We start from the raw sequence: 22,013 nt of genomic DNA on the forward strand, positions 1-22,013 counted from the left end.
TGTAGGTACTTTTCTTCATTCTGCAGAATGTGTGTAACGACAGCCCGTCTCACTTTTCGGTGTTCTCGTTCTGATCCACTTACAGCAAAGGCTAATGCTCTAAAAAAAGAGTTTCCATCCGCAACAGTCTTGTTCGTTTCACAAGGCTCAACCACTTCAACAGTCTCAGGTGGATTGTACTCAGATGGTTTTACAATGTTTGCAATGTTTAACTTTAAGCAAACACCCTTTTGTTGCTCAAATGTTAATGGACTAAACCTTAAAGAAACACTAGCAGTTTGTGAAAGGAATGTAACATCACCTGCATTTTCATTAGTTGGGTATGTCGTTTTCATTCTCTGTTGTGCACAAGTTTCTTTCACAGATGTTTTGTCCATGAAATCATTCAGAAATTGACTGCACCCAACATCAACTTCCACGTCCGACTTCTCACCTTCACTCTCATTTTCTGCTGGACCAGCGTTCTCAATCACTTGCCAGAATGGCTGTTTTAATCCAGTCATAACCGCGTTGACCCCAGTTACCTCAAACTCCTGGTAACGTGCATTTATAGATGCGGCAAGTTTCCGGAAATGAACAATCAGCGAGTGCAAGTCACGATGGTAAACCACTACACTCTTACCGTCAGCTACACATCTGCCATCACCTCGTCTTGAATGTGGATCAATCACTGCATACCAGGAACCTTCTCTGACAGCTGCACATATGGTTAGCTTAATATTCACTAAAACAGTATCAAACCTCTGGAATGCTCGATTTACTGCTTCATTAAAAGACATAGCATACCCTTGTAGTTCCCCATCATATTTATTGACACCAAACAAGCCAGTCAATGCTTCACCATAGTTTATTGAAAACCGACTATCTTTAAGTGTGTGTGTGTCTGGTAGCTCATGAATAGCTATGAAGCCGGATTCAGGATCGTTGATTTTCCCTGCGTCTCTCATGGCACTGTACAGGTCATCTCCATGGATCAGAACAGCATTCAGGTCACTTCTCGTCCACTGCAACACACTTTTCATCTTACTCATCAAAATTGCAGTTAAACAGTTTGCACCACATTGACTTCCCCTATTCCGGCCAAAACGGTAATCTCCTTGATGGAAAGAGCCACTGATGTACGATTTCTGTGGACACAAATCAGAAACAGCTTTCATGGTCATGTTAACAGTACTTTTATGATCCGTGTTTTTAGCATCATTGTTTAGACCACTTGTTAGACCGCTTGCTAGACCACTTGTTAGACCACTTGTTAGACCACTTGTTAGACCACTTGTTAGACCACTTGTTTGACCACTTGTTTGACCACTTGTTAGACCACTTGTTTGACCACTTGTTTGACCACTTGTTTGACCACTTGTTTGACCACTTGTTTGACCACTTGTTTGACCACTTGTTAGCCCAAGGTTATGACCACGGTTATGACCACTGTTATGACCCAGTTTTATATCCCCGTTGTGATGTACACAACGTTCTGTTACTTCTGCCAATTTTTTAAGAGGTGGCAGAGCCTCTTCAGGATCAGCAGCCATCCGGTCTGCCATCCTCTTCTTTGCGGCCTGGGAGCGCCGGGCTTGCTTTGTGCGAGGCATCTGTACACACAAAAACATAAAAACAAATTAAATTACACATTATTGCATCACAATTCACAAACAGTACAATAAAGAATAAAAAATATAAAAATAAAATGCATTAAAATATAAATTAGTGTTTGTTCACATTAAAACAAGGTCTTCTATTAATTATGATAATTTTGCTATGTTTAATTTAAAATTTATCAGCTTATAATACCAACACAGAACTAAATTAATTTTACACATATGTAACAAAGATAATATCATTAATCTACATAGTAAATGTGCTAGTAAATAAACTTTGTGTTTTAGAGAACATAATGTGAGTGCACTAATACCATAATCAGCAATGCTCTGAATCCCCAGAAATAACCGTATATCTGAAACACTTCTAAAAGCAACCAGATTGCATGACCCTGTTTTACCAGTAGATTTCAGTATAACCAAGTTTTTTCATTTTATTTACATCTTTATAACAGTTAAGACCTTTATCCTCTTATTAGATTTTAAATACATTTCCCCAATTTTCTTTTATTGACAAAACACACATCCTGCCCGGAAAAATATATAGAGTGAATATATCTATGATATACATTATATGAGTTATAAAGCAAAAGTTTATATCTCTAAATTAAAAATGAAGATAACAATAAAGAAAAAAATGTTGTTAACAGATAAGACAAATGTTCTCCAAAGACAAACATTAGTTTTCCTAATTTACATTTTCATTCAATTGCATGCTATTGTTCTTTTATAGTTGCTACTCTCTTAAAAACAAATGTAATTACATGGTGACTTTTAAACCTAAATTTAATGTCCAACAACAGATATTTCAGCAAAATTTATATTTTTGCTCTGAATTTTAACTCTTTGTCTGTAATAGACTTGGTCGGTGTGTCGTGTTATAGCTGGGTGGAGTTGACGTGGGGGAAAACAATCGTTTCCCCCTGACTGGAAAAGCGTTGTGTTAACCCAGTATAGCCTACGTAGAATCAGTTCTGAAACATGGAAAAACTGAACCTTACTGTCCGGACAGTATCTGTGACAGGACAAATGAAACAACAGGATTGCCAGATATGTCATTTTCTCGTTAAAATATATGGTGCTCCTCCAAACATCACATGACAACAGCCTACTTCATTCAAAGACTGGGTGATGTATGAAGTGGTTTATTCAGTGTTCAGAGTATGTATTCATCAAATAAAATTACCATATAACAGTATTGTGCAATGAAATAGATATACATTGCACATGGCATATATAAAAAAAAAAGTACGTTTGTTTATGCTAGAATATAAACGTGTCAATAAATGGCTCCGCACGATCCTAGCTTAGGAATAGGGTCTTATCTAGTGAAATTAAATCATTTACAAAAAAAAAAATTGATATACTATATATAAATCACATTATCAGGAAATTTTCATTTTGAGGTGAACTAATCCTTTAACATTGTTAATGCATTAGTTAACCTAGAAATCATTTTTCTTCATGTTTTGATCAGCTTAGATCATGCAAGTTTACAGCAGAAGCTCACTCTGTTTCCTCTGTTATTTTCTCCACAGAAATGCGTTATTTAGAGCTGTAATTTGACAACTGACTGAAGCTCTCCGTGCATTCACAACTTTATCCAAATGTATCCTTATACTATACACTATTGACTGTTATCACTACATTTTATAAAAAAAGTAACATCTTACCTCAAAATCAAGTTTCTCAGTATTCTGCAAAAAAATAACAACAACAACAATTTGATTAAAACAAAAGCATTACATTTTACAAAAATATTATATATTTTATATATTGTACGCTCAGAATGCACAACTGGCTTCATAGTATCCACATGACTCTATGGCACATCATTTTACATCATACCAATTTACAAATTTAAGCGATTTTAAACTATAATGTACTCGCAAGTTCTCAGAGACAGTCTTCAGTCAATGACCACTCAACCAAAGAGAACACAGTGTATTTCACACATTTTTTTTCTCTGTAGTCTCGAACTGACTACTAGATTTTTTATATCGACTACTAGATTTTTTATTTTTTCACAATACAAGCAAATTACAAAAAAATACAACAAAAATTACCTTACTTTCAGTATCAGTTAATATAACAATAGAAAGAAAGTCTTAATAGAATTGTAATCTGTGCATGCATGAATTAAATATACATTGATATTTATTTCAACTACTTAAGTGCCAAGAGCAGCAACTTTTTTACTTTATCTCAAGGACATAAACTACAGAAAGAGTATTAAGGAACTGACACTTTTAAAACCTCATGCACAGATCTAATTCGGAATCATGAGCTGATTATGATCATTACGAGCACTAACATTTTAACACCAAGCATATACCGCAGTGTATATTATACCATGGTTTAAATTTTAACGATTGCCAATTTTATGTGCTTACCAATAAATTCTGCCTGTGGTTTAAAAATACCATAGTAAAACAACTAACCTAACAAAATATACATTCAAACATTAATAAAGATAACTAAACACTCAATAATTAAAAGAGAACAAATAAAAAATTACCAATTGCAAATATAGATAAAACTGAACAAATATATGATTGAAATAAACAGTGTTTTAAGATTTTCAGGTATTCAGGTACAAAAAGCTGTAATTCAAGTGTAAAATAACAGTACAGTTTTTATAAATAAGGTACAAAAACAGTTACAAAAGTTATTTAGTCAAGAACGAGTGAATTTTCTCTTTGTCCTTTGAATACTGTTATTATAGAGACAGCCGCTCCTGTCACTTTAAGACTTGGCCAATACGCCTGTAGCACTGAAGACACCGCGCGAGCCGTCTCGCGCTCACGTACTTCACATGTAGATAGACTACATCATAGAAAACAGCTCTAGTTTGAGTTTAATATCAATTTTACAAATCAAATTTTCTGTGACTGCGCTTCAATGTGCATAGAAAACAGCGCACGAGTTGAAATATTTAAAATATCTTTTTCTGTCAGCGAGCTGTGGATGTGTACACAGCAGACAGCACAAAAAAACGCTTTCGGCAGCACAAAAAAGTCGTCTTGCACTTTTATTGTATAAACTCATATTGAAATGCTCACAAAGGAAACGATAAGAGGAATCGAAATTTGAACTAATAAAAATTAACTAATTTAACTTAACTTTTAAACTAATAAGAACAACCACAACACCAAACATGTTTCAACAATAACTTATTTCTTGTTCTAATCAAAATGCTGGCCAGATGAATAAGAATAATTTATCACTATAACAAAACGCTGTCTTTATACAATTAATCACAAAATACAACCACAAAATATTCAAAAAGACAACTTAAACTGGCCTAAAAACGTTAAATTTGATACAGATTATTAAGATTACACAAAGAACAACCACACCGCATGTCTTACCTTACCAGAAAGTAGAGAAAATGGCTTCCTTTCCGGTAAAAAACGGAACAATACAGCACGCGCCCTCTAGTGGATGGCAAAAAAGTCAAAATGCTCAAGTTTTCTGGGATGTGCAGTTTTAAGGGGCAAGAAAATGCCATTAGCGTAGATTAAAACCCATTACACCTATGAAATGTCGTCATAATGAGTGTACATACATATATATATATATATATATATATATATATATATATATATATATATATATATATATATATATATATTGGATGGGTTTATTGTCTCTTAAAGTGACCACGCCTAATTTAGCTATATAGCTGCTGTAATGTTAATCCAAGAAAATGAAAGAAAGAAAAATCACACACTGCTCTTGATTGAATTACGTTGTAGTTTTAACAAGAATTAATGCACCGTCAAACCAGCAATTATTCAGACACCAAATATATATTTTTATATTTTTTTTTTTACTAGTAGGTGCAGAACACTATAATACATTTATGCAGGTGAGTATAACAAAATAAAGTGAACTGTGACATATTATACCCAAAAATTCCTCATACAGTTATTGAATTATTATAATAATTAGATTGTAAAATAGATTGTATTATTATAATAATAATATTGATAATGATAATAATAATAAAATTGGGACCAAAAATTATTCAGCACAATATAAAAAAAAAAAAATCTATAACTACTAGTTCTTCTGAATGACAATCCTACCTGCCCATTCTGGTGTGTTGGGCTCATGACTGGAGCTTGGGAACGTTACTGGTCCTTGCTATTCACTGTTAGCAGCAAACTGCAAAAATAATAATAAAAAAACAGCAAAAATAATAATAAAAAAATAATATTTTAACCCAGTGCCATGACAACAACGGCCCTCGCTGCCAATAAAACATATAGGCCCACCCCAAACTTCAGAATGCTTAATATCTTTGATGGCTAAACAAATAGCCCTACATCAAATGTATAGTAGGCTACCTTTTTTGAATTTACATTGGAAAAAATTTAAATAAAATTAGTAAAAATAATTTATTCTTAAATAGTCTACATAACCTGTGAAACAATTTAATGTTTATTTAAACTTCAATTGTAAAATGATGCAAAACAAATTCAAACTAACGTAGTCTTAATGTGATAGGCTACATTTTGTGTACAAAAACTACTAACTGGTTTTCAACCAATCACAAACAAGCAGTTGAATACGCCCATCTCAATTTAAAAAATACAAATATAAAACCCGCTATTTTCAAATATAGCTACAGCTGCACTCAAGACATCCACGGAAGTAAGCAGAAGTAAAATAAAACTTCTTCAGAAATTTCAAGAAAAATGGAAAAGAAGACAGACGTCAGCGAGAATGACCCAATAGTGGGGTACTTTCATGCAGTCTCTCCGATAAAAACATTTAAAAAAATACACGTTATTTCAATGCTAAAGTCCAAACAGCAAGACAGGAATACCACCAAGGCGTATTTTTTCACTCCAGAAAAATACATCAGCATTGTTACAGATCAAAAGAACAAAACTCCCATCAAACTGAACAATGCAAGAAAAACAATTGGTGAGTACAACTTACAGTTATGTTTAAAAACACAGTGTTCTTTGAGTAAATGCAATTTATAACCACTAGATGGCAGCGGAAGACCACTAATGGGCTCATTCAGCTAAGTTAAACAGTACTGTTCAAAGGTTTCATGAATTCATGCCAAAATATTAATAAATTAACTGTTATATCATTTTAAATCTCATCGAGTCAATGTTTTCCATTTTGTTCATACAGTTATATCAGTTTTTAACATTTTTCAACATTATGATTATAGTTTAACCTGAAAATGACATCTAAACTCTTACAAACAGAAGACTTGCAATAAGTTTATTGTCACCTATCACTTATGTCAAATACCTATATCTGCAACAAAATGTGTGTGCATGTATATGTGTCTCTTTGTGTGTGTGTGTCTGTGCATATACTTATAGAGTATTAATATATTAGTCTAATCATTTACTTTCAGTGTGTGTGTGTGTGTGTGTCTGTTACCCTGTTCTCCATTTTGGATGTGTTTAACTGTCATCCGTACATCCAGGTTGGCCGAAACCACCTCAGAGGCCTTAATGTGCTTGAACCCCGGTAAACGCTGCTTGCAGCTTTAATTAGGGGTTCAAGCACGCAGTGCTGAAACCCTATTGTATTTGTTAGGATTTTTATTATTATTATTATTATTATTATTATTATTATTATTATTATTCTTCCGCCGTAAAACTGAACGTGCAGCCCAAACCGTAAGGCCTAGAGAGCTGAAATTTGGACAGATCGTAGAACTCAATTTGGGGAGAACTTATCAAAGTCTCAGCCCAATCGGCCTAACGGGGGCGCTACAGCGCAAAAAACAAAAATTTTGGACATTTTTGGCCGTAAATCGTATACCGTTAGCCGTAGACTCAAAAACATGGCATTGTTGCAATCCTTGGGTTAGCCCGAACAAAAGTGCACGGCGCCTTTTTGGGGTCTACGACGCACCGTTTTCTCGCAAAATCGAGCTATATCCGAAACCTACTTTTGCGAACTAGTCCTAGGATTTTCAACCAATCAGAACCAAACCACTTCATAAATATTCCCTGGACACTCAATATCAATAATTATTAAAAAAAAGTTGAAATTTCAATTCTTACGCGAAACAGTACGCCAAAAAGCGTCTATGCTAACGTTAGCCAAATACTATTTTGACTATAACTCCTGAACGGAATGAGATATCTTCACCAAACTCGGTACACATATGTATGAGCTCAATCTTTGGTCAAATCAAAAAAATTGCGCATCTCTGCCACTTGGGGGCGCTATAAGATAGAAAAAACACATAAATTGCTATAACTAGGCAACCGTTGGCTCGATCAACTTGAAAATCGGTATGCAGTGTCTTGGTCTGAAGGGGCACAAGTACTTATGAGGACATTTGCATATCTCAAAAAACATGGCCGCCATTGGCCAAACAAATTTAAGCACCTATTTGAAGGGGTTAACGGATGTTGTTCAGAACGAAACTCGCTGGGTACGTTCGACTCATGAACCTTAAGGTCTGTAAGAATTTTGAAAGAAATCGGCCACTAGTTGGCGCTAACGAGTTTTATGGCTCTGTAATCACGTGGTGTTTCACATATCAACACAATATGCATATCATTTGATAGATCTCCTCGTAATGCACAACTTTGCCTCAAGAACCACTGCTGTCAATCAAATCGTTCAATTGTTATTTACAAATATGTTAAAAACCTACTTTTGCGAACTAGTCCTAGGTTTTTTGTCCGATCGGAACCAAACCACTGCAGTAATATTCTGTGGACTCTCTAGATCAATAATTATTAAAAAAATGTTGAATTTTGTCCTTTGGTTAGCTGTAAAGGGGTAATTTAGAAAAAGGGGTGTGGCCAAACATACCCCAAAGCCTATAAAACCTTAACGAAAACTCAAAACTTTATGAAACTCGGTGAAATCATCTAACTTGTGACTCTTAACAAGCATGCAAAGTTTCATGGAGATCAGACCATAGGTGGCGCTATAACAGTAGAAAAGGTCTCAAAACACAAGATTTATATGGTAAATGGCCTCAAATTGTTTGTAAATGCTCATATATTCACTCAAAAACACTAAATCTTTATATCATTTGATAAATATCCTCATTCTGAACAACTTTGCCTCTGGGACCAACGTTGTCAATAAAGCTGTTAATTAAACATTCAAGATTATTTTAAAAAGGTACTTTGGCAAACTAGTGATCGGGTATAAGATGAAAATCAATAAAACCACTGAAGTACAATTCTCTAGACTCTGAAGGTCAATAATTATGAAAAACATGTTGAACAATTGCATTTAGACAACTATAAACCAGTAATTTTATATTATGTTATTTGCATAGTGTACACAAAGGCCTATTAATACAAACAGAAATCCCACAAATGATCAAAACTGTGTAAAATAATGCATGATTTCATTCTAAACAAGCATGCAAAATTTAAGAGAGATTGGGCAAAAATAAAAAAATAACAACACTATAACAGTTATGTTTAGAAACACAGTGTTGTTTCAGTAAATGCAATTTATAACCACTAGATGGCAGCGGAAGACCACTAATGGGCTCATTCAGTTAAAATGAACAGTACTGTAGAAAGGATTCATGAATTCATGCCAAAACATTAATAAATTAACTGTTATAACATGTTACATCTTATTGAATCAATGTTTTCCATTTTGTTCATACAGACACATCATTTTTTACAATTTTGCCACATTGTGATTACAGTGAAACCTGAATGACATCTAAACTCTTAAAAACTAGTTTAATCATTTAATTTCAGTGTGTGTGTGTCTGTCTTTTGGATGTATTTAAATGTCATCCATACATCCTGGTTGGCCGAGACCACCCCAGAGGCACAAAGACCTATTAATACAAACAGAAATCCCACAAATTATCAAAACTGTTTAAAGTAATGCATAATTTCATTCTAAACAAGCATGCAACATTTAAGAGAGATAGGGCAAAAAAACCCAACAACAACACTTTAACAGTTATGTTTAAAAACACAGTGTTGTTTGAGTAAATGCAATTTATAACCACTAGATGGCAGCGGAAGACCACTAATGGGCTCTTTCAGCTAGTACTGTTTTTATGAATTCATGCCAAAACATTAATAAATTAACTGTTATAACATTTTGTATCTCATTGAATTGATGTTTTCCATTTTGTTCATACAGATGTATCAGTTTTAACAATTTTGCCACATTATGATTACAGTTTAATCTGAAAATGACATCTAAACTCTAAAAAAAGAGAAGACTTGCAATAAGCTTATTGTCACCTATCACTTTTTATCAAATACCTATATCTGCCACAAAATGTTTGTGCATGTATATGTGTATCTTTGTGTGTCTTTGTGTGTGTGTGTGTGTGTGTGTGTGTGTGTGTGCATATGCTTATAGAGTATACATATATTAGTCTAATCATTTACTTTCAGTGTGCGTGTCTGTCTGTTAGCCTGTTCTCCATTTTGGATGTGTTTAACTGTCATCCATACATCCAGGTTTGCTCTGACCACCTCAGAGGCCTTAATGTGCTTGAACCCCGGTAAAATGCTGCTTGCAGCTTTAATTATTATTATTATTCTTCTGCCCTAGAACTGAACGTGCAGCCCAAACCGTAAGGCGTAGAGAGCTGAAATTTGGACAGATCGTAGAGCTCAATTTGGGGAGAACTTATCAAAGTCTCAGCCCAATCGGCCTAACGGGGGCGCTACAGCGCAAAAAACAAAAATTTTGGACATTTTTGGCCGTAAATCGTATACCGTTAGCCGTAGACTCAAAAACATGGCATTGTTGCAATCCTTGGGTTAGCCCGAACAAAAGTGCACGGCGCCTTTTTGGGGTCTACGACGCACCGTTTTCTCGCAAAATCGAGCTATATCCGAAACCTACTTTTGCGAACTAGTCCTAGGATTTTCAACCAATCAGAACCAAACCACTTCATAAATATTCCCTGGACACTCATTATCAATAATTATTAAAAAAAAGTTGAAATTTCAATTCTTACGCGAAACAGTACGCCAAAAAGCGTCTATGCTAACGTTAGCCAAATACTATTTTGACTATAACTCTTGAACGGAATGAGATATCTTCACCAAACTCGGTACACATATGTATGAGCTCAATCTTTGGTCAAATCAAAAAAATTGCGCATCTCTGCCACTTGGGGGCGCTATAAGATAGAAAAAACACATAAATTGCTATAACTAGGCAACCGTTGGCTCGATCAACTTGAAAATCGGTATGCAGTGTCTTGGTCTGAAGGGGCACAAGTACTTATGAGGAGATTTGCATATCTCAAAAAACATGGCCGTCATTGGCCAAACAAATTTAAGCACCTATTTGAAAGGGTTAACGGATGTTGATCGGAACGAAACTCGCTGGGTACGTTCGACTCATGAACCTTAAGGTCTGTAAGAATTTTGAAAGAAATCGGCCACTAGTTGGCGCTAACGAGTTTTATGGCTCTGTAATCACGTGGTGTTTCACATATCAACACAATATGCATATCATTTGATAGATCTCCTCGTAATGCACAACTTTGCCTCAAGAACCATTGCTGTCAATCAAATCGTTCAATTGTTATTCACAAATATGTTAAAAACCTACTTTTGCGAACTAGTCCTAGGTTTTTTGCCCGATCGGAACCAAACCACTGCAGTAATATTCTGTGGACTCTCTAGATCAATAATTATTAAAAAAATGTTGAATTTTGTCCTTTGGTTAGCTGTAACCGGGTAATTTAGAAAAAGGGGTGTGGCCAAACATACCCCAAAGCCTATAAAACCTAAAGGAAAACTCAAAACTGTATGAAACTCAGTGAAATCATGTATCAGGTGACTCTTAACAAGCATGCAAAGTTTCATGGAGATCAGACCATAGGTGGTGCTATAACAGTAGAAAAGGTCTCAAAACACAAGATTTATATGGTAAATGGCCCCAAATTGTTTGAAAATGCTCATATATTCACTCAAAAACACTAAATCTTCATATCATATGATAGATCTCCTCATTCTGAACAACTTTGCCTCTGGGACCAATGTTGTCAATAAAGCTGTTAATTAAATATTCAAGATTATTTTAAAAAGTTACTTTGGCATACTTGTGATACGGTTTAAGATGAAAATCAATAAAACCACTGAAGTACAATTCTCTAGACTCTGAAGGTCAATAATTATCAAAAACATGTTGAACAATTGCATTTGGACAACTATAAACCAGTAATTTTATAATATGTTATTTTCATAGTGTACACAAAGGCCTATTAATACAAACAGAAAGCCCACACATTATCAAAACTGTGTAAAACAATGCATAATTTCATTCTAAACAAGCATGCAAAATTTAAGAGAGATTGGGCAAAAAAAAAAAAAAACACTATAACAGTTATGTTTAAAAACAGTGTTGCTTGAGTAAATGCAATTTATAACCTCTAGATGGCAGTGGAAGACCACTAATGGGCTCATTCAGTAAAGTTGAACAGTACTGTTGAAAGGATTCATGAATTCATGCCAAAACATTAAAAAATGAACTGTTATAACATTTTAAATCTCATTGAGTCAATGTTTTCCATTTTGTTCATACAGATATATCAGTTTTTAAAATTTTGCCACATTATGATTACAGTTTAACCTGAAAATGACATCTAAACTCTTAAAAAGAGAAGACTTGCAATAAGTTTATTGTCACCTATCACTTATTTCAAATACCTATATCTGCAACAAAATGTTTGTGCATGTATATGTGTGTCTTTGTGTGTGTGTGTGTGTGTGTGCATATGCTTATAGAGTATTAATATATTAGTCTAATCATTTACTTTCAGTGTGTGTGTCTGTCTGCCAGCCTATTCTCCATTTTGGATGTGTTTAACTGTCATCCATGCATCCAGGTTGGCTCTGACCACCTCAGAGGCCTTAATGTGCTTGAACCCCGGTAAAATGCTGCTTGCAGCTTTAATTATTATTATTATTAGGGGTTCAAGCACGCAGTGCTGAAACCCTATTGTAATTGTTAAGATTTTTATTATTATTATTATTTTTCCGCCTTAAAACTGAACGTGCAGCCCAAACCGTAAGGCCTAGAGAGCTGAAACTTGGTCAGATGGTAGTAGTCCTGCTCGCTACTCAGATACAAAAAACCGGCCCAATCGGCCTAATGGGGGCGCTACTGCGCAAAAAACTAAAATTTTTGACATTTTTGGCCGCAGATCGTAAACCGTTAGCCGTAGACTCAAAAACATGGCATCGTTGCAATCCTTGGGTTAGTCCGAACAAAAGTGCACAGCTGCATTTTTTGCTCTACGAGGCACCGATTTCGTGCAAAATCGAGCTATATCCGAAACCTACTTTTGCGAACTAGTCCTAGGATTTTCAACCAATCAGAACCAAACCACTTCAGAAATATTCCCTGGACACTCAATATCAATAATTATCAAAAAAAAGTTGAAATTTCAATTCTTACGCGAAACAGTATGCCAAAAAGCGTCTATGCTGACGTTAGCCAAATGCTATTTTAACTATAACTCTTGAACGGAATGAGATATCTTCACCAAACTCGGTACACATATGTATGAGCTCAATCTTTGGTCAAATCAAAAAAATTGCTCATCTCTGCCACTTGGGGGCGCAATAAGATAGAAAAAACACATAAATGGCTATAACTAGGCAACCGTTGGCTCGATCGACTTGAAAATTGGTATGCAGTGTCTTGGTCTGAAGGGGCACAAGTACCTATGAGGACATTTGCATATCTCAAAAAACATGGCCGCCATTGGCCAAACAATTTTAAGCACCTATTTGAAAGGGTTCACGGATGTTGATCGGAACGAAACTCGCTGGGTACGTTCGACTCATGAACCTTAAGGTCTGTAAAAATTTTGAAAGAAATCGGCCACTAGTTGGCGCTAACGAGTTTTATGGCTCTGTAATCACGTGGTGTTTCACATATCAACACAATATGCATATCATTTGATAGATCTCCTCATAATGCACAACTTTGCCTCAAGAACCATTGCTGTCAATCAAATCGTTCAATTGTTATTCACAAATATGTTAAAAACCTACTTTTGCGAACTAGTCCTAGGTTTTTTGTCCGATCGGAACCAAACTACTGCAGTAATATTCTGTGGACTCTCTAGATCAATAATTATCAAAAAAATGTTGAATTTTGTCGTTTGGCTAGCTTTAAATCAGTCATTTAGAAAAGGGGTGTGGCCAAACACACCCCAAAGCCTATAAAACCTAAACGAAAACTCAAAACTTTATGAAACTCGGTGAGAACATGTAACAGGTGACTCTTAACAAGCATGCAAAGTGTCATGGAGATCGGATCATAGTTGGCGCTATAACATTTGAAAAAGCCTCAAAAACACACATTTTCAATAGAAAATGATCACAATTTGTTGGACATGTTCATACATTCACACAAACACTAGATCTTCATATCATATGATAGATCTCCTCTTTGTGAACAACTTTGCCTCAAGGAGCGAAGATGTCAATCAAATCGTTCAATTGCAATTCACAAATATGTCAACAAGCTACTTTTGCGAACTAGTCCCAGGTTTTTTACCCGATCGAAACCAAACCACTGCAGTAATTTTCTCTGGACTCTCTAGATCAATAATTATCAAAAAATTTTCAGAATTTTGTCCTTTGGTTAGCTATAACTGGCTAAATTAGAAAAGGGGCGTGACCAAAATACCCAAAAGCATATAAAACCTAAACGAAAACTCAAAACTTTATGAAACTTGATGAAAACATGTAACAGCTGACCCTTAACAACCATGCAAATTTTCATGGAGATCGGACCATAGGTGGCGCTATAACAGTAGAAAAGGTCTCAAAACATAAGATTTACATGGTAAATGGCCTCAAATTGTCTGAAAATGCTCATATATTCACATAAACACTAGATCTTCATATCATATGATAGATCTCCTCATTCTGAACAACTTCTGGGACCAATGTTGTCAATAAAGCTGTTAATTAAATATTGAAGATTATTTAAAAAAGTTACTTTGGCAAAGTAGTCCAAGGCTTTAAGCTGAAAATTAAATCAATAAAACCACTGAAGTACAATTCTCTAGACTCTGAAGGTCAATAATTATCAAAAACATGTTGAACAATTTTATTTGGACAACTATAAACCAGTAATTTTATAATATGTTCTTTTCATAGTGTACACAAAGGCCTATTAATACAAACAGAAAGCCCACAAATTATCAAAACTGTGTAAAATAATGCCTAATTTCATCCTAAACAAGTATGTAAAATTTAAGAGAGATTGGGCAAAAAACATAACACTATACTATAACAGTTATGTTTAAAAACAGTGTTGTTTGAGTAAATGCAATTTATAACCACTAGATGGCAGCGGAAGACCACTAATGGGCTCATTCTGCAAATTGAAACAGTACTTTTGAAAAGATTTATGAATTCATGCCCAAACAATAAAAAAAACCCACTGTTGCAACGTTTTAAATCTCACTGTTAAAGTTTTCAATTTTCTTCATACAGACTTATCAGTTTTTAAAATTTTGCCACATTATGATTACAGTGAAACCTGAAAATGACATCCAAACTCTTAAAAACTAGTTTAATCATTTAATTTCAGTGCGTGTGTCTGTCTGTCAGCCTATTCTCCATATTGGATGTGTTTAACGGTCATCCATACGTCCAGGTTGGCTCAGACCACCTCAGAGGCCTTAATGTGCTTGAACCCCGTAAATGCTGCTTGCAGCTTTAATTAGGGGTTCAAGCACGCAGTGCTGAAACCCTATTGTAATTGTTAAGATTTTTATTATTATTATTATTTTTCCGCCTTAAAACTGAACGTGCAGCCCAAACCGTAAGGCCTAGAGAGCTGAAACTTGGTCAGATGGTAGTAGTCCTGCTCGCTACTCAGATACAAAAAACCGGCCCAATCGGCCTAATGGGGGCGCTACTGCGCAAAAAACTAAAATTTTTGACATTTTTGGCCGCAGATCGTAAACCGTTAGCCGTAGACTCAAAAACATGGCATCGTTGCAATCCTTGGCTTAGTCCGAACAAAAGTGCACAGCTGCATTTTTTGCTCTACGAGGCACCGTTTTCGCGCAAAATCGAGCTATATACGAAACCTACTTTTGCGAACTAGTCCTAGGATTTTCAACCAATCAGAACCAAACCACTTCAGAAATATTCCCTGGACACTCAACATCAATAATTATCAAAAAAAAGTTGAAATTTCAATTCTTACGCGAAACAGTATGCCAAAAAGCGTCTATGCTGACGTTAGCCAAATGCTATTTTAACTATAACTCTTGAACGGAATGGGATATCTTCACCAAACTCGGTACACATATGTATGAGCTCAATCTTTGGTCAAATCAAAAAAATTGCTCATCTCTGCCACTTGGGGGCGCAATAAGATAGAAAAAACACATAAATGGCTATAACTAGGCAACCGTTGGCTCGATCGACTTGAAAATTGGTATGCAGTGTCTTGGTCTGAAGGGGCACAAGTACCTATGAGGACATTTGCATATCTCAAAAAACATGGCCGCCATTGGCCAAACAATTTTAAGCACCTATTTGAAAGGGTTAACGGATGTTGATCGGAACGAAACTCGCTGGGTACGTTCGACTCATGAACCTTAAGGTCTGTAAAAATTTTGAAAGAAATCGGCCACTAGTTGGCGCTAACGAGTTTTATGGCTCTGTAATCACGTGGTGTTTCACATATCAACACAATATGCATATCATTTGATAGATCTCCTCATAATGCACAACTTTGCCTCAAGAACCATTGCTGTCAATCAAATCGTTCAATTGTTATTCACAAATATGTTAAAAACCTACTTTTGCGAACTAGTCCTAGGTTTTTTGTCCGATCGGAACCAAACCACTGCAGTGATAATCTGTGGACTCTCTAGATCAATAATTATCAAAAAAATGTAGAATTTTGTCCTTTGGTTAGCGTTAAAGGGGTAATTAAGAAAAGGGGTGTGGCCAAACATACCCCAAAGCCTATAAAACCTAAAAGAAAACTCTAAACTTTATGAAACTTCGTGGAATCATGTATCAGGTGACTCTTAACAAGCATGCAAAGTTTCATGGAGATCGGATCATAGGTGGCGCTATAACAGTTGAAAAAGCCTCAAAAACACACATTTTCAATAGAAAATGATCACAATTTGTAGGACATGTTCATACATTCACACAAACACTAGATCTTCATATCATATTATAGATCTCCTCTTTGTGAACAACTTTGCCTCAAGGAGCGAAGATGTCAATCAAATTGTTCAATTGTTATTCACAAATATGTTAAAAACTTACTTTTGCGAACTAGTCCCAGATTTTTTACCCGATTGAAACCAAACCACTGCAGTAATTTTCTCTGGACTCTCTAGATCAATAATTATCAAAAAAATGTTGAATTTTGTCCTTTGGTTAGCTTTAACTGGCTAAATTAGAAAAGGGGCGTGACCAAAATACCCAAAAGCATATAAAACCTAAACGAAAACTCAAAACTTTATGAAACTTGGTGAAAACATGTAACAGGTGACTCTTAACAAGCATGCAAATTTTCATGGAGATCGGACCACAGGTGGCGCAATGACAGTAGAAAAGGTCTCAAAACATAAGATTGATATGGTAAATGGCCTCAAATTGTCTGAAAATGCTCATATATTCACATAAACACTAGATCTTCATATCATATGATAGATCTCCTCATTCTGAACAACTTTTGGGACCAATGTTGTCAATAAAGCTGTTAATTAAATATTGAAGATTAATTAAAAAGTTACTTTGGCAAAGTAGTCCAAGGCTTTAAGCTGAAAATCAATAAAACCACTGAAGTACAATTCTCTAGACTCTGAAGGTCAATAATAATCAAAAACATGTTGAAAAATTGCATTTGGACAACTATAAACCAGTGATTGTATAATATGTTCTTTTCACAGTGTACACAAAGGCCTATTTATAAAAACAGAAAGCCCACAAACTATCAAAACTGTGTAAAATAAAGCCTGATTTCATTCTAAACAAGCATGCAAAATTTATGAGAGATTGGGCAAAAAACATTACACTATAACAGTTATGTTTAAAAACAGTGTTGTTTGAGTAAATGCAACCATTAGATGGCAGCGGAAGACCACTAAAGGGCTCATTCAGCAAATTGAAACAGTACTTTTGAGAAGATTTATGAATTCATGCCTAAACAATAAAAAAAAACACTGTTACAACATTTTAAATCTCACTGAGTTAAAGTTTTCCATTTTGTTCATACAGACTTACCAGTTTTTAAAATTTTGCCACATTATGATTACAGTGAAACCTGAAAATGACATCCAAACTCTTAAAACTAGTTTAATCATTTAATTTCAGTGCGTGTGTCTGTCTGTCAGCCTATTCTCCGTTTTGGATGTGTTTAACTGTCATCCGTACGTCCAGGTTGGCTCAGACCACCTCAGAGGCCTTAATGTGCTTGAACCCCGTAAATGCTGCTTGCAGCTTTAATTATTATTATTATTATTAGGGGTTCAAGCACGCAGTGCTGAAACCCTATTGTAATTGTTAGGATTTTTATTATTATTATTATTATTATTATTATTATTATTATTCTTCCGCCCTAGAACTGAACGTGCAGCCCAAACCGTAAGGCCTAGAGAGCTGAAATTTGGACAGATCGTAGAGCTCATTTTGGGGAGAACTTATCAAAGTCTCAGCCCAATCGGCCAAACGGGGGCGCTATAGCGCAAAAAACAAAAATTTTGGACGTTTTTGGCCGTGAATCGTAAACTGTTAGCCATAAACTCAAAAACATGGCATCATAGCAATCCTTGGGTTAGCCCGAACAAAAGTGCACGGCGCCTTTTTGGGGTCTACGACACACCGTTTTCTCGCAAAATCGAGCTATATCCGAAACCTACTTTTGCGAACTAGTCCTAGGATTTTCAACCAATCAGAACCAAACCACTTCATAAATATTCCCTGGACACTCAATATCAATAATTATCAAAAAAAAGTTGAAATTTCAATTCTTACGCGAAACAGTACACCAAAAAGCGTCTATGCTAACGTTAGCCAAATGCTATTTTGACTATAACTCTTGAACAGAATGAGATATCTTCACCAAACTCGGTACACATATGTATAAGCTCAATCTTTGGTCAAATAAAAAAAATTGCGCATTTCTGCCACTTGGGGGTGCTATAAGATAGAAAAAACACATTAATTGCTATAACTAGGCAACCGTTGGCTCGATCGACTTGAAAATTGGTATGCAGTGTCTTGGTCTGAAGGGGCACAAGTACCTATGAGGACATTTGCATATCTCAAAAAACATGGCCGCCATTGGCCAAACAAATTTAAGCACCTATTTGAAAGGGTTAACGGATGTTGATCGGAACGAAACTCATTGGGTATGTTCGACTCATGAACCTTAAGGGCTGTAAGAATTTTGAAAGAAATCGGCCACTAGTTGGCGCTAACGAGTTTTATGGCTCTGTAATCACGTGGTGTTTCACATATCAACACAATATGCATATCATTTGATAGATCTCCTCATAATGCACAACTTTGCCTCAAGAACTATTGCTGTCAATCAAATCGTTCAATTGTTATTCACAAATATGTTAAAAACCTACTTTTGCGAACTAGTCCTAGGTTTTTTGTCCGATCGGAACCAAACCACTGCAGTAATATTCTGTGGACTCTCTAGATCAATAATTATTAAAAAAATGTTGAATTTTGTCCTTTGGTTAGCTGTAACAGGGTAATTTAGAAAAAGAGGTGTGGCCAAACATACCCCAAAGCCTATAAAACCTAAACAAAAACTCAAAACTTTATGAACCTTTGTAAAATTATGTAACAGATGACTCTTAACAAGCATGCAAAGTTTCATGGAGATCAGACCATAGGTGGCGCTATAACAGTACAACAGGTCTCAAAACACAAGATTTATATGGTAAATGGCCTCAAATTGTTTTAAAATGTTCATATATTCACTCAAAAACACTAAATCTTCATATCATATGATAGATCTCCTCATTCTGAACAACTTTGCCTCTGGGACCAATGTTGTCAATATAGCTGTTAATTAAATATTCAAGATTATTTTAAAAAGTTACTCTGGTAAACTAGTGATTGGGTATAAGCTGAAAATAAATAAAACCACTGAAGTACAATTCTCTAGACTCTGAAGGTCAATAATTATCAAAAACATGTTGAACAATTGCATTTGGACAACTATAAACCAGTAATTTTATAATATGTTCTTTTCATAGTGTACACAAAGGCCTATTAATACAAACAGAAAGCCCACACATTATCAAAACTGTGTAAAACAATGCATAATTTCATTCTAAACAAGCATGCAAAATTTAAGAGAGATTGGGCAAAAAAAAAAAAAAAACACTATAACAGTTATGTTTAAAAACAGTGTTGCTTGAGTAAATGCAATTTATAACCTCTAGATGGCAGTGGAAGACCACTAATGGGCTCATTCAGTTAAGTTGAACAGTACTGTTGAAAGGATTCATGAATTCATCCCAAAACATTAAAAATGTAACTGTTATAACATTTTAAATCTCATTGAGTCAATGTTTTCCATTTTGTTCTTACAGATATATCAGTTTTTACTATTTTGCCACATTGTGATTACAGTTTAACCTGAAAATGACATCTAAACTCTTAAAAAGAGAAGACTTGCAATAAGTTTATTGTCACCTATCACTTATTTCAAATACCTATATCTGCAACAAAATGTTTGTGCATGTATATGTGTGTCTTTCTGTGTGTGTGTGTGTGCATATACTTATAGAGTATACATATATTAGTCTAATCATTTACTTTCAGTGTGTGTGTCTGTCTGTTAACCTGTTCTCCATTTTGGATGTGTTTAAATGTCATCCATGCATCCAGGTTGGCTCAGACCACCTCAGAGGCCTTAATGTGCTTGAACCCCGGTAAATGCTGCTTGCAGCTTTAATTAGGGGTTCAAGCACGCAGTGCTGAAACCCTATTGTAATTGTTAGGATTTTTAGGGGTTCAAGCACGCAGTGCTGAAACCCTATTGTATTTGTTAGGATTTTTATTATTATTATTATTATTATTATTATTATTCTTCTGCCCTAGAACTGAACGTGCAGCCCAAACCGTAAGGCCTAGAGAGCTGAAATTTGGACAGATCGTAGAGCTCAATTTGGGGAGAACTTATCAAAGTCTCAGCCCAATCGGCCTAACGGGGGCGCTACAGCGCAAAAAACAAAAATTTTGGACATTTTTGGCCGTAAATCGTATACCGTTAGCCGTAGACTCAAAAACATGGCATTGTTGCAATCCTTGGGTTAGCCCGAACAAAAGTGCATGGCGCCTTTTTGGGGTCTACGACGCACCGTTTTCTCGCAAAATCGAGCTATATCCGAAACCTACTTTTGCGAACTAGTCCTAGGATTTTCAACCAATCAGAACCAAACCACTTCAGAAATATTCCCTGGACACTCAATATCAATAATTATCAAAAAAAAGTTGAAATTTCAATTCATACGCGAAACAGTACACCAAAAAGCGTCTATGCTAACGTTAGCCAAATGCTATATTGACTATAACTCCTGAACGAAATGAGATATCTTCACCAAACTCGGTAAACATATGTATGAGCTCAATCTTTGGTCAAATAAAAAAAGAATGCGCATCTCTGCCACTTGGGGGCGCTATAAGATATAAAAAACACATAAATTGCTATAACTAGGCAACCGTTGGCTCGATCGACTTGAAAATTGGTATGCAATGTCTTGGTCGGAAGGGGCACAAGTACCTATGAGGACATTTGCATATCTCAAAAAAACATGGCCGCCATTGGCCAAACAATTTTAAGCACCTATTTGAAAGGGTTAACGGATGTTGATGGGAACGAAACTCGCTGGGTACGTTCGACTCATGAACCTTAAGGTCTGTAAGAATTTTGAAAGAAATCGGCCACTAGTTGGCGCTAACGAGTTTTATGGCTCTGTAATCACGTGGTGTTTCACATATCAACACAATATGCATATCATTTGATAGATCTCCTCGTAATGCACAACTTTGCCTCAAGAACCATTGCTGTCAATCAAATCGTTCAAGTGTTATTCACAAATATGTTAAAAACCTACTTTTGCGAACTAGTCCTAGGTTTTTTGTCCGATCGGAACCAAACCACTGCAGTAATATTCTGTGGACTCTGTAGATCAATAATTATTAAAAAAATGTTGAATTTTGTCCTTTGGTTAGCTGTAAAGCGGTAATATAGAAAAAGGGGTGTGGCCAAACATACCCCAAAGCCTATAAAACCTAAACGAAAACTCAAAACTTTATGAAACTCAGTGAAATCATGTAACACATTACTCTTAACAAGCATGCAAAGTTTCATGGAGATCAGACCATAGGTGGCGCTATAACAGTAGAAAAGGTCTCAAAACACAAGATTTCTATGGTAAATGGC

General features: G+C 35.4%; 1 protein-coding gene and 1 long non-coding RNA gene across 2 annotated transcripts; both read right to left on the reverse strand.

Annotated features, from left to right (window-relative positions):
* Positions 1 to 312: 312 nt before the first annotated feature.
* On the reverse strand, positions 313 to 5,987 carry LOC128015096 (uncharacterized). The gene is made up of 4 exons (XM_052598792.1): positions 5,690 to 5,987; positions 3,272 to 3,295; positions 434 to 1,592; positions 313 to 338 (listed from the first exon to the last, which is right to left on the reverse strand). The coding sequence occupies exons 1-4, from the start codon at positions 5,714 to 5,716 to the stop codon at positions 313 to 315; spliced, it is 1,236 nt and encodes a 411-aa protein (XP_052454752.1). The 5' UTR covers positions 5,717 to 5,987.
* Positions 5,988 to 7,272: 1,285 nt separating this feature from the next.
* LOC128016237 (uncharacterized) lies at positions 7,273 to 21,981 on the reverse strand. The gene is made up of 3 exons (XR_008184103.1): positions 21,681 to 21,981; positions 10,883 to 11,149; positions 7,273 to 7,973 (listed from the first exon to the last, which is right to left on the reverse strand). It is a non-coding gene; the product is annotated as an uncharacterized LOC128016237 (long non-coding RNA).
* Between the last annotated feature and the right edge of the window lie 32 nt (positions 21,982 to 22,013).

The sequence above is a fragment of the Carassius gibelio genome, chromosome A6 (assembly GCF_023724105.1).
Source record: "Carassius gibelio isolate Cgi1373 ecotype wild population from Czech Republic chromosome A6, carGib1.2-hapl.c, whole genome shotgun sequence".
Taxonomy (NCBI): Eukaryota; Metazoa; Chordata; class Actinopteri; order Cypriniformes; family Cyprinidae; genus Carassius; species Carassius gibelio.

What these genes read in the sequence shown, in the direction of transcription:
- LOC128015096 (XM_052598792.1), bottom strand. Translation starts at nt 5,716, where the DNA reads ATGAGCCCAACACACCAGAATGGGCAG. An exon ending in CAACACACCAGAATGGGCAG is followed by an intron (nt 3,296 to 5,689) that starts GTAGGATTGTCA and finishes ATTTTTTTGCAG; the next exon opens with AATACTGAGAAACTTGATTT. An exon ending in CTGAGAAACTTGATTTTGAG is followed by an intron (nt 1,593 to 3,271) that starts GTAAGATGTTAC and finishes TTGTGTGTACAG; the next exon opens with ATGCCTCGCACAAAGCAAGC.